The following is a 13,775-nucleotide window of genomic DNA, read 5'->3' on the forward strand; positions in this document are numbered from 1 at the left end:
ATGGAAAGCAGATGCCAGAGCCCCACCTTGCAAGGAGGCGGGAAGCTGCCCTGACAGGCCTGGCAGACGCTGGTGCTGGCCCATCACTGTCCACAAACATTATGGGACAAAAGGACACTCCCAGGACGGTCTTGATGTTTTCTGAGGTTTCTGTGATTCTATGGTGGGATGACCACCTTGGCTCCAATTCTATTTTTCTCTTTGCTTCTTCCACCATGAAGGCATGCGTGTTAAGCTGGATAAGCCGGCCTTTGGCAGGGAGGTAACTCCACCACATGACGGCATGCACATGCAGCTAAGCGAGCTGCACACAGGCACCGTGTGTGCCCTTGCTGCTGCGGATAGGACTATAAATAGCTCTTGGAAGAAAAGCACAGGACCAGAGTAAACCTGCTCTGCTGACTGAATGGTCTCCAGAGGCCTCTTTAGCCTCTGGGTTTTCTTTCTCAAAACATAAAACTGGGGGGATACTTTTGTGCATTAAAACCTAACTGCCCCCACGCAGGCCCAGCTCGTTACCCCCGAGGAACTGCTCTCTGCCGCCATGCATGCCCCAGCCCTCGAGTGGGTCTTACCGTAGGAGGCCCGGGGGTGGTTTCCCGCTGATGTGCCTTCTGACGTTCCAGATGTCTCCCCAGCTGAGCCCGTGAGAGGGAGGGTGCTGTCGTCACTAGCCTTGGCACCGGGCAGCTCTTTAAATACTGGGGACTCTATTTCCTGAATTTTATTGAGGCTTTCATCAGAGACTCGTGATAAAGCACCTTCTTTTTGTAATTTGCCTAAAGAAAACAGAATCATAACTGAAAAATTTGGAAGAGAATTCTTGTTATTGACACATGAATATACAAAGTGAATATTTATCTTTATGTTTTGGTACTTACTTTGGAAATGAAACAAAAAAGTTATAGTTAGATAGAAAAAATGAAGTGGAGAGTTCAATTGATTATCTGGGAAACCTAAGCCAGAAAATTCAGCTATTGAGGAAAAGATGGGGGCATGGGGCCTGAGGCATCTCATCCAAAACCAACAAAGAAGAAAGGGTTAGACCTGACCCCCAGGGTCCCTTCCAGGGCTAACACTGTAATTCTACAAGCATCTAGATTGGCTTTCTATTTTCTTAAACTAACCTCAGACTCTAACCACTGAAATGTTTCTCCCTTTTGTCTTCATAGATATTGTTACAGTCTATTTGGTTTTCTTCTGTTCAATAAATTATGGGTCTCAGATTTCTTCAGGTCACCAAATTTTAGGAAACAAATCATTTTCCTCAAAAGGAACCAAGGAGATCCTACTTACTTTTAAAAATCCTTTATTTTCAAAAGAAACAAGGGACTTTTTAAAAAGCGGTTTTAAAGCTCAACGGCATTCTTTTAAATCAAATCTGATATGTGATGCTGCTGATTTAACGATCTTACTGCTTGCAAATTTTCCTAAGCAAATTTCTAAGCTCTCACCTAAAGAAGTGAAATGGAAATGCTCTTCTATATAAATTTTAAAAGCACTTTGTCTATATCTACAAAGCATCCTGCTGGGATTTTTTTTTTCTTTTAATTGTATGAAATCTGTAGATCAATTTGAGAAGAATTGACATCTTTACTGAGTCTTCCAATTCATGAGCATGGGATGTCTTATTTGTTTTGGTCTTCTTTGAAATATGGGTTTTCAAATTCGGATATATCCATATTGAAACGATTGTAAGGTACATTCTGTGGCCAAAAGTAAATACTTCTTTTCTTTTGAGAGCCCTGTAAAAACATGTGGACTCAAGGCCTGGAATTCAATTATTTTGCTACTGACAGGAAAATAGCTCCGGCAACTTTCTAAGCCATATTCTTCTTCGTTTTTTAAAACTTGTTTTTATTGAGGCATAATTTACATACAATAAAATTCGTACATTTAAAATATATAGGTGGATGACCTGGGACAACAAATGACTCCACCCTATAACCAGTCCCCCAGTTAAGACAGGGTACGTTTCCATGTCCAGAAAAGTTCCCGCGTGTCCCTTTGCAGTCAGTCTCCTGTAACCAACCCCCATTGGCCTCAGCAACCAGTGATTTCTATCACTATAAATTAATTTTCACTGGAATCATTTAGTATGTACTCTTTGGCATCTGGCTTATTTTGCTCAACATAAGGTCTGTGAAATTTGTTATGTTGCTGCACCTACCAATAGTTCACTGTCTGTATTGCTAAGTACTGATCTACTGTATGAAAACCACAATGTGGTTATCTATTCACCTGTTAATGAGCATTTGGGTTGTTTCCAGTTTTTCGCTATTATGACTTAACAATGTGTGCACAAGTCTTTTCATGAACAAATATTTTCATTGCTGTTGAAACTGAGAAGAGCATAGAAGTGGAATTACTGGGTCATATGGTAAAAGTATGCTTAACTTTATAGGACACTGCTAAACTAATTTTTAAAATGATTGTACCATTTTATGTTTTACCATAAATAAATGTATGAGAATTTTAGTTATTGCACTTATTTACCAACACTTGATAAATGCTAGTCTTTTTACTTTTAGCTGTTCTTGGTGCTTGCAGGTGTGAAGTGGTATTTTATTGTGGTGTTAATCTGCATTTCCCTGAAGACTAATGTTTTTCATCAGGTTGGTAGAACTTAACTGCATAATTAACTTCCAGTTTTCCATGGCAACTGAGACCTTACGGTTCCCCTGGGTCACAAGTTATCAGTAAAAAGTTTGAGCCAGAAAGCTGTCGGGAACCAAGAGACAAGGAGCGGGCCTGTATCTCAGTGTATGTTCTAGAGTTATCCATGCTACCATTCCCTCTGTTAGGTAAGGATAATTATGGATTACATCTGAAGTCTCGGGAACTGGGAGCATTTTTGTAAATCAGAAGAATGAAAAAAACCCTTACCTGCTATTTTCCTTCGCATCCAGGGACACACAAAGAGCCACACAAAAAAGGCGAAAAGCAGTGCTACACCAAACGAGATGAGTGCTATCGCCCAAATGGGAAGGACCAGGCCAAGTACTGAGAAATAAAAAGAAGAGCAGTGGTGTCAGTGGGTACTTTCTGAAAGGTCAAGCCTCACGTCAACATACTTTCCATTCCCCAAACCTAAAACGAATCACCTGGGTTTTGTATTTAATGAGACTCAACCACAAAACTGTGCTATACTTTTTGGGATAGAAAGCTGTGAGTTTAAGACACTACACGTTTTGAACCTGTAGTTAAATGGGTTAGTAATCTAATTATTAAAATTTTACAAATTTGGCACAAGCAGCATATTCAGTTGGCAATAAAACTATTTGCATATTATTTCAATATCTAAATTCCCAAGTGGACAAACGTGGCTAAGGAAGGAGTCCGCCATCTTGTGTCCTAACAGCCAGCCCACTCCCAGGGGCTGGAAGAAAAGAAACTGAGGTCTGGAACGCTGCACAGAGCCGCTGACTGCTGCCTCTTCTGGTTTCTCAGTAGTCAGCAGCCTTGCTTTAAATGGACATGACGCTCTGACCACATACACTTAGCTTTTTAAAACCAGTTTAGAAATAAAAGTTTTTAAAAAGGACATTGACCTTCAAACTCAACTCTTTGCAATGTCAAGTCAGGGAATTACAGCATAGAAAAAAACCTTTCATTAAAAATCCAGTGATACACACTAAGTCGCAATTACATTAGCCAAAAAAGGGTAGGCGTGCACACAGTTTAGGAATATCGTATTTTCCTAGCACTGTACTGTCTCCAGAACTTATCACTCTGAATTTTGTACATCTTCTGTCACTGGTGGCAACAGGCACACTTCACACACATTCACAGAGGTACAACTTCAACACGCACACTTGCACAGGAACACAAGATTTGCATACAAGGGTTCCCACAATAGCGTTACTTGTAATAGTAAGAATTTATAAGACAACTAATATACATGCACCATTATGGAAATGTGAAATAATTATAGTCCACAGTCATAAAAATGAGGTAGATCTATATGTACTGGTAAGGAAAGAGGCCCAAGATCTATTAGGTTGGTGCAAAAGTAATCGTGGTTTTTGTAATTTTTTTTTTTTAACCTTTTAAACCACAATTACTGTTGTACCAACCTAATAATAGTTAGGTAAGAAAGGCTGGTGGTTGGATGATGGCATGAGCGGCATGATCCAATTTATGTTTTAAAAAGATAACCTCAACCTCACATTTACGCTCCTACCATATGTGTGAATATATAAAGTTCTGGAAAGATACAATGATTACTCCTGTGGAGAGATGGGAAACAAGAGGAGGCTTTCACTTCTTACTGCACATACTTTGGTACTGTTAGCTTTTAAAACATATGATAAGCATGTCACTTTTGTAAGTTGTTCAAAGTTTTTAAAAGTATTAGAGGAGTGAACTATTTAAAACTCTGTCCTTTGATTGAATAACTTTAATCATGTAGGCTTGTTATACTGTTAACCATTTTATACAAACCAACTCAGAGTTACTCAATGAAAGTATTATTAAACATTTTGGTAATTGGAAAAGGTAGACTAGGTAGTTAATACTATAAATGGGGAGTCAGCATTAGCATATATAAAACCAGAATCACCTAACTTAATTATAGCTAAGGGCTCATTCGTGGGAGTACAGACACTTAGGGGCTAGCCTGTTCCACTTCCAAACTCCCGGGTACATCAGAAAGCTGGGGACTCATAAGGGGCTGCGCCATGTTAGCTGACAGCCAGCTCCAGCCCCGGCTCTGCTCCAGACTCTGCCCTAGAATCCGAAGCTTGGAGCCGCTTATAAAACCGTGGGGACTGACCTCACCAGGCCATTCCTTTGGGCCATGGCTTCCTGGCTTCTGCTTTGTATCTTAACGTCAGTGTCTTAATACATGTGATAAAGAATCACTCCAAAGCTGTATCTTGCCAAACTGAGTGGTAACTGTTAATTACCAACATCAAACTGACCAACTAACATCAACACAGGTCACTCTTACAGCTTAAAAATATTTGGTTTTTGAAGAGGTTTCCTGTTTCCTTTGTGGCTCCTGGTTTAGTTGATGGTAAAATTGCTAACTGTGCTACTTTTGGCTTCATTGTGTTAACCTGATCTAAGAGAGGCAAACCCTGGATGCTGTGGGGAAAGAGAAACCATCTGGGAAATATATAAATGAGAACTCTTTTGCTCTCAGGACCTCTTTTTTCCATTCATGTGGAGCAGAACCCACAACAAAAGCAAAGAAGGGCTGCTTTCTGGGCTCCTTCCAAGCCCATCTCCATGCTCTCTACTGGGGTCAAGTGGGATTCTAGAGGGGTCAGAGCCAACATCGGAAAGGGAGAAACTGAGTTTGGTTACAAAACGTTTGACCCTTTAGTTTAGATAGTAAGACACAATGTCACCTGCTCCTTGAAACTACTATGAGAACCGCCTTTGCCATTGGTCTAACCTGGGACATGGCCAGAAAGCTGTGAAGTCACCCTCCCAGTCACAAGGAAAGAGCAGGGGCTACACACATTCCTGAGGACAGATGGCGGGTGGGGAGGAGACAGAGTAAACACTAAGGAGGAAAAGAGTGAAGGAATGCAGGAAAATAGAGGGAAAGTCGTTGACAGTGAGTAAAACAGAAGGGAGAACAGAATGGGGTGGAATTTGGATTCGTACCAAATTATCCCAGCAAGTTAGTAATGTAACAGAGCATCAAAAGAACATGGGGATTTACTTTTAAAGCCCGCATATGAGAAATGCAAACTGACAGTTATGTTATAAATAACTCTAAATTGTGCTCAATACATATAACCAAGTTTCATGGATTAAAAAAATAATTAAATACAAAAATTCAGCATAGAAAAGCACTTGAATCAATGTATATCCAAAGGGAAATGAATTTTCTTCTGAAAAATTTGAGGTTGATTTATATATAACAACCTTCTTGACAAAAATACTTTGTATTGACTTGTCCTCCCGTGAGGATCTCAAAATGTTTTCCAAGAATTACACCTGAAAGGGCCGTAAAGCACGGCACGCACTTCTCTCTTGGACAGGCAAAGGAGGACACAACTTGAACTGCTCCAGTTCCCTCAGCCAAAAGTGGCTGCCAGGAACCAACGCTGGGCGCACTCAACCCCAGTCCTCCGCTCCAGCCACTCAACGGACTTCCATCTCCAGCTCATTCTGCTTTCTGAACAGCAGAGAGATGATGACTAGTGATTTAGCTCTAACCTCAAGCATTTTTACAGTTCTGTTCCAAATCCCCCACAGATGAGAAGAGTCAAGTGACTCAGGGAAGACGCAAATAGAACTTTCTAGAAACACAGTCTTCCAGAGTCATCATTTTGTTGCACCTCTTGTTTTTCATATACAACAATCATTATTAGATTCTATAAAAGAAATAAAACTTCTATACAAGCAGTAAGTCTTCAGTTCATATTAGCTCCCCTAAATCCCTACTCATTAGCCTTTCCCTACAACCTTCTTTCTTCTCTCGCTCTCTTTTTGGTGTAAGTTTAAATATATTTTTATATAAATAACATAAAAAAATAAGCAGTACGAAATTGTTATGCTGTACAAATAAATTCCTCATCACCCTCTCCTCTTGAACCCATGTCCCAGAGAAACGCTGTTAACTATTTGGTATGTATCTGTCCAGGCATTTTCTAAATACAAACCAACACACAGTATAGAGTGTTTGTCATAATTTCTTTTTTCCTTCTTCTTCTTCTCCTTCTCCTTCTTCTTTTTTTAACTTAACAGATATAGAATCTTACTGGAGGTACTGCTCTGTGCTTTTGTTTCTCAAATAACAGTATATTGTGGACATCTTTCCACATGCATTTACCTCACTTGCAGAATCACTTTTTACTAATCCTCCCTTATCTGATAAACTGAGTTATCAGTTTCTATTTTGTTTGTTTTAGATTAACGTCCTCAAAGCATTGGAGGGAGCATAAAAGGCATAAAAGGAATGAATCCTAGAGCAACTTCTTCAAGAAAATGGAGCATTCTTTTGAAATAAAAAAATGCTATTTCCTAATTTGTCCTATAATTGGGATTTCTTTGCATATGGTACCAACTTTCTCAAACCAGTATTCATTTATAATAATTCAGAAAAGGAAGTGAATTTAAGTCACTCTGTTTTGAATGCAGCCCTTGGTGATAACTGGAGACTCTTCTCACCCAGGGCTTCCTGACTCAGGGCCAGGAGTCGCTGCAGTCATAATGCCTGGCTTCTCTGCAGCTCAGAACTTTAAAATGGTGACATGGAATACATGGGCACCAAGCTCCTTCTGACAAAGCCAACAGGGCCTGAGGAGTTACTGACGTTCGAATTTTCTTGGGACTGGATCAGAAGAGCGGCAACTGAAGGAAAAAGAGGAGGAGATGGAGAAGGAAGAGGAGGGGGAGGAGAAAAGTGAGGAAGAAGCGGGGCAGGAGGAGCTGGAGCAAGTGGGGAGGAGGGAGGAGAAGGAGAGGCAGTGTGAGCTGGGTCTCAGGTGCAGACTACACTGAAGCAGCCAGAAACCAGGCCTGGTTAAGGTTGAGAACTCATTTCCTGGTGAAAAAGAGTGAGCAAAGTTTGCTAATGAGAACTTTTGAAGAGCACCCCTTACATAAGAACCGTGATAAGGTGACAGTGTTTGTGGTGAAGGTTATGGTAAAGAAGTGCCTGGAGCAGTGGCTCTCCGCTGGGCCATGTATCAGGGTCACCAGAGGGCTGCCTGCCAGGCTGCAGGATTTCTGACTCAGTGGGTCTCGGGTTGGGCCTGAGGACATGCATTTTGATCTGTTACCATGAGAAGCTAATGCTGCTGGTCTAGAGACCACATGTTGACTTAGAAGTTATATAGTTATATATAGTTAGGCTCAATTAGGTCGTCTGCTTTAACTACTCAAAGAGGCATGTGATGAATTTCAACTTTCATTCTTTAAACGCTGAACAAAAACCAGGCCCCATACAACTGAAGCCCTTGTCATTAAAAATAAACTTCAGGCTTATATCCATCCCAAGTGAGCACTTCATTTCCTAAAGTTATTTTTGCTTCTTGCAAATTATTTTTTGAAGGACAAAAAAAAAAAATGCAAAGACAATTTTTTAAAGTGCTACCTCCGTCTTTGAAGTGTAAGAACGACTTTTATTTGAGAAAAGTCATGTTAAACGCAAAGTAAAACAAATCAAACTAAGCCTAAGATATAAACAACTTCAAAATAATTCAGAGTGGAGGAACAGAGGAAATCAAAACAAAACACTATAACTCAACATCCAGCGTATCCCCACTAAATTCATCTCCATGCATAAAAATGCTATTTATCAAAATCTCTTAAAGTTGAAACTGGGTAAGATTAATGCTGTCACTTTTTTTTCCCCCCCGAGAATTCTGTTTCCTTTTATTTCTGAGGCCCCTATGTGTTGAATGGAAACGTTCTAAGAAAGAAAGGGACATAAAGAAGAATAAACCCCAGACTGGCAGAAAGGCAGACACATCCTGAAAGGTGCAGATTGACCAAGTTATTGTGGAAGTGACACTTCTCGGCTCAGCCTTATCACCAAATATGACAGCATGGCTACTTATGATCTATCAGGACTGGCAGAGAGGGCCTACATGAGGAAACAGCATGTAATTAAAATCTAGTTTGAAGGGCAAAAGTTAACCTTCAATGTTTAAATAAAAATAAGATTTGGACTCACCTAGGAGAGATTCTAGAAACATTCATCATGAATGTTTATTAGCAAAGTCCTTTTCTGAGTTAGTGGAGGAACAAAATGGTGGGTCCTTCAGAATCATGACCTTCTTCTTCTTCCTCTCCCTCTACGCAAGCCCCCCAGAAAATTTTAAGTAAGAAATTTTCCACACCAGTATGTGTGGAAAAAATAGATAGGATGACTCAGGATATGTTAGCAACTTAAGACCAAAAAGACGAGGCTACTTATGATTGATGGTAATAAAATACCCCCTAACATGTGTTAGGAGTTATTATGTGTCAGGCACTGTGCTAAGCTCCCTGCCAGTATTACCTCACAGAGATCCCACTACTCTCCTTACTTTATGATGATGAACAGAGAGGTACAGGGAGGTGAGGAAACGTGATATTTTTGACAGTACAGTCACCCAACCAAAGTACTTAACATTAACTCTAGCTCTGGGGATATTGTTTGTGCTTTCAATTGAGCAATGATCTTCAAGATTCTTGCATAGATTTTTTAATGTTCCTAACCAAAGAGGTAGCCACCCTCTTCATACTACCTGTATATTAAATATATACAAAAAACATACAGCCAGGTTTCCAAATATATTGGAAGACATTTTTAAAGAGAGTGACAAGAAAGGAAAGAATGTATTAAGGTTGGATGCATTTTGACTGTCATTAACAGTGACATTGGATAGCAAGTACTATACACTAGGTGGCTTGGGACTAGATCGTCTGCTTCAAATTTTGGTTCTGCACTATACTAGTTATATGGCCTTGGGAACTCAGTATTGCTATGCCTCAGTTTCTCACTTATCAGCAAAACCATATTACCAATTTCCTAGAGAAATCCAGATGACTAAAAGGATTAGTTCATGTAAAATGCAGCTCAATAAAAGTTAGCATTTATATTATTTATTTCTCACAACCTCTCTATGAAGCATTTATATTATCTTTAGTGTCTCATCCATTATATAGTTTAATTTTCTCTAGAATAACTTACTCTCCCAGTAAGATTCTTTTAGCAAATTTGCAGTAATATTGCAGCAAAACATGAGGAAAAGAAAAAGAAGAGATGGAAAAAATAGGCCAAGTACAGAAAATGTCAAATTTTAATAATAATAAAAAAAATCACACAGTTGACCTCTGATATTTGGAAGAAGAACCAGGGAGCAAGAAGAATAGAGAGTAGAAAAAAATAAAATGCAGAAACAAAAAACAAATCATCCTTATTTATACCAATTCCCATTTCCAGGACTCGGCACTAGAAAGGTAATTCCCAGCATTCACTGACTCAGTTTCCTTACTCACTAAGGCGGAGGTGTCTGGCTACGGATGGTTGCTTAGCTTTTGGTTCAGTTAACTGGACCTCCAAGAGCCTAAACAAAATTAAGAACAAGGACTCACGAGCAAAAAGACGGTGGACAAAGAAATCCTTTGCCACAGTTTACTCCCAACCTGGCACTCCAGGGCCTGCCCACCCCTATGTGAAAGCTTTGGGAGATTCACAGACTCGGTGGTGGGGGTAAATTGTGGTGTGGAACTGTCCTTCCTTGTCTCTGATTTTTTTTATAGATACTGAAAACTATCTGTGACAAACGTACTTCATAGTCCATGAATTACAAAACCTGAAGGGCCATGCTGCTGCTGTTACGTGAAGCTAGGGTTTCATCTCTCTCATCACCATGACCTTCAGCTTTGGGCTTTTTGTTAACTTAAAACAGCTGTGGTCCTTCACGGCTGGGCTGCCACCCAAAGTCTGGAAGTCCTGAGCACGAGCATTCAAACCTTTAAGATCAATGCTGTGAATGCAGCAGAGATGCCACAGTAGAAGGCTATGTCATGCTAACAATCACTCAGAAACAGTTTTCATTTTCAGTACTGAAATACACAAGCATCATTATATATGGCTATTAAAATCTGACAAAAACTGCCTTAAGAAAACCTAGTTTGAGAAATTCATAAGGACTGTCCCCATTTTGGAAGAGGGCACTTTTCAACTACAATATGACTTGCATTTATAGAAACTTCATCTTTTGATCAGAGAGGGAGATTTTTGTCAGATATGGACAATATCTGAATCTTAATGCATAAAGAACATTGACAAGAAGAAAAACAACAAAAACTAACATATCTGCTGACTCCCTACAGCCCCACAATAATGGTTGTATTCAGGGTCTGGCTGCAGGAGGCTCATCCCACAAAGAAAACCAGAAAAAGTCCTCCCTACCAAAACATGTACAGAAATACTGAATTAGAATGTTGCCAGTTGATCAACACTGAAATGTGTGCAAATAAGAATACTGTACATAAGTTTTTCTTTACCCACTGAAAATTAGAAAAGAAACAACCACAGAACTTTTATCCCTGCCCCCGCCCAAACCCTTGTAAAAAAAAAGAACAAAATTCATCAGGTTGGGGAAAAAAAGGAGTAATTCTGAAAAGAAAATCAACATTGATTTCAATATCTTTAAAAAAAAAAAAAAGCATAGTTTCTAGTCACTGGATTCATTGGTCTGACAATTTCCAGGGAGTTCTGCATTTGTGATATTGACCACATCAGCGTGTTCCCTCTGGTGTCACCGAGGTGTGCACTGTACTGCTCACACACGCTCCCCAGCTCAGGGCGGCGTGAGAACTTAGGTGTGTTCTGGGACTCAGAGAACACGAGGAGGCTGCTTAGGCAACATACCTGGGTAAACTGCAAAGCGGGAATTTCAATTTTCTTTTCTTTAACCGTAAGTCTATTGCCTTTGTACTTACATATCTCTCGAGTATTTAAAACAAGCAAATGCATTTACTACTCTTTTCACTAGTCCATAATGACGATGAGAAATGCTTTCACTGTCAGCCCACGACAGTGCCAGCACCAAATAAACCAAACCATTAGACCATAATATACCTTGCCTGCTGGAAGTATGCTGCCAAGGAATTCTTACCTGGTGCTCCTGTGTACATGATGGAAAATACGTTTATTGCTATTGTAGCAGCATAGAACACTGGAAGTGCCCGGAGGCCATTGGGAACAGGGTCCTCCTGCATGATATGACATAAAGGAGAAGGTCAGGATTCAAGAAGCATCTGAAGCCAGTACAGGCAACACAATATAAAACACTGTTTCAAGAAAGTCTTCTCAAACACCAGCATGGCCAAAACAGCTGGCCATGTCACTGCTGTGTGATCTACTTCCCAGCTACAGAAACAGCATCAGCGTGGGCCATCTCTCCCACACAAATGCTGTTTCAAAGGGCCCACTATTGTGCCCAGCAGAGACGTCAAAGCACTAGAATCACATGAGCTGATGTCAGATTTAGAAACAGAGAAGAACTGTTAGGTTGGGTCAGTTCCTGGGGACTGAAGCCCCGAGCCCAGCACAAAATCTGGGGCACTCACTACTCAAGCTTAGTTCAGGTTTGGCCCTAAAAATCTACGTTCAACAAATATTTTGAGACTCAACTCTCTGAGGAAGCCCTAAGAGAGTCAAATGACTTAAGCACCACTGCATTACTACTCAGTTTTACATCACTCTACTACAAAATATATTTTAGCTCTATTAAAATTATAGAAAACAAATATATCACCATGTGCTATGATTTTCAACATCTTCTCATAAAATACAGTATTGAAGCTTCAACTATTAAAAGTTAAAAAGAACTGTGGGTTCTTTAGCTAATAAAACATTTATCTACAACTTTAGGGTACTGGTAGAGCATCCCCTAAATCTACTACTTCAACAAGTAAGGTACTGCACATGTGTTAGGCTAAATAACATCTCAGAGAATATTAGAAATTTTAGAGTTTTAAGCAGATCTAAAGAGGACTTTGAAACAAAAATAAGGACTGGGAACTCCTCAAGATAGCACTGGCACTTATGTGTTACTTAAATAATTCAAAGAAGGACTAATTTCTAATAACCATATAAGACACTGGTCCATTTATCTGAATCTGCTACCTTCCCACGATAAAAGGAAATTTGATCTAAACACTGATGTGAACTACAGGAGTAAGGATAAGTAGGGTCTATCTCAAAGATTCCTACTGTCAAATGCAAACATGTAGGGAAATCAAGTATGTTTGCAGGACAGTACAACTCCTCAAGAACCTATTGTGGAATGTCTCAAGTAACCACCAGCACTTGTCAAGAGGCTTGAGTTGAACGGTCGTGAGGTATAAGGAACAGTAAGAGCAGAGGGAGGAAGTGATTTAACTCCATGAGAGTCACACCAGATCAGGCAGGGGAGATGAAGAACAGCAAATATGAGGAACTAAGTAAGGGGCAGAAGCGGGGAGGACAGGCACGGCAGTCTTCTAATCTGTCATGTACCGCGTGAAAAGAACCCTGGCTGAACTGAAAACAAAACATTCGGATGCTCAAATGCCTACTGCCTCTGGTTTCCAAAATGTTGTTTCCTTGGGGACAACAGTTGCTAAAGAAAGACTCCCAACCAATCGCTTCTGAAGGTGTATAAGTCCTCAGTTTATGTTTTTAATTACATCACCGTATTTTTTCTCAAATATCTATTCTTAAAACTCAAATGACAACTTTCTCATTGAGACCTGCCTCTTTCCTTTCCTCCCTCCTCCCCCCTTTCATCCCTTCCTCCCTCTCTCCCTCCCTCCCTCCCATCCCTTCACTGCCACCTACCCAAGCATCTATCCTTCCCTCTTAACAAATATTCAAACAGTGTCTTTGAGGTGATAAGTGCAGGGCTGGGCACAGGAACAGAAAAGTGACCAAGATAGTCATGGTTTCTACTCTCATGGATCTTATAGCAAAATAGCAAACAGACCACTCAGCAGGAAACAAAACCCCATACAACAAGAGTGCAATGAGGAGAGGGTCCAGAGTGCCGTGGGTATAAGAGAGAGGAACCAATCAGAACTTGGGGTGGGAGAGGAAAGGCTTCCTAGGAAGTGACACCTGGAGGATGAGTAGGAGCAGGATTTGCCAGACAAGGATGGGTTCCAGACAGAGGAAATAAAAGGGCTAGCAGGCAAGATGGGTGGCACCTTCCAAAATGTAAACAAATATTAGTGAGGCGGGAGCCCAGGAAAAGGAATGGTAAGTTTGTACTTATCCAAGAGAAGGAGCACTTCAATAGACTACTCGGCAATGATAAGAAAACACAGCTGCATCT

The 13,775-nt window shown here is 40.3% G+C and overlaps 1 protein-coding gene across 7 annotated transcripts in view; it reads right to left on the bottom strand.

Annotated features, from left to right (window-relative positions):
- The window catches only part of SLC20A2 (solute carrier family 20 member 2), a 92,191-nt gene that overhangs the window by 14,678 nt on the left and 63,738 nt on the right, over positions 1-13,775 (bottom strand). For all 7 annotated transcript variants that reach the window (XM_074329594.2, XM_074329593.2, XM_019742052.3 and 4 more), the window contains 3 exons: positions 11,577-11,673; positions 2,887-3,003; positions 576-779 (listed from right to left, as the gene is read on the bottom strand). In XM_074329594.2, coding sequence (XP_074185695.2) covers positions 576-779; positions 2,887-3,003; positions 11,577-11,673 — 418 coding nt within the window. The remainder of the gene's footprint in view (positions 1-575; positions 780-2,886; positions 3,004-11,576; positions 11,674-13,775) is intronic.

This window comes from Rhinolophus sinicus, chromosome 16, assembly GCF_057876585.1.
Source record: "Rhinolophus sinicus isolate RSI-liver-muscle chromosome 16, RSI-T2T, whole genome shotgun sequence".
Taxonomy (NCBI): domain Eukaryota; kingdom Metazoa; phylum Chordata; class Mammalia; order Chiroptera; family Rhinolophidae; genus Rhinolophus; species Rhinolophus sinicus.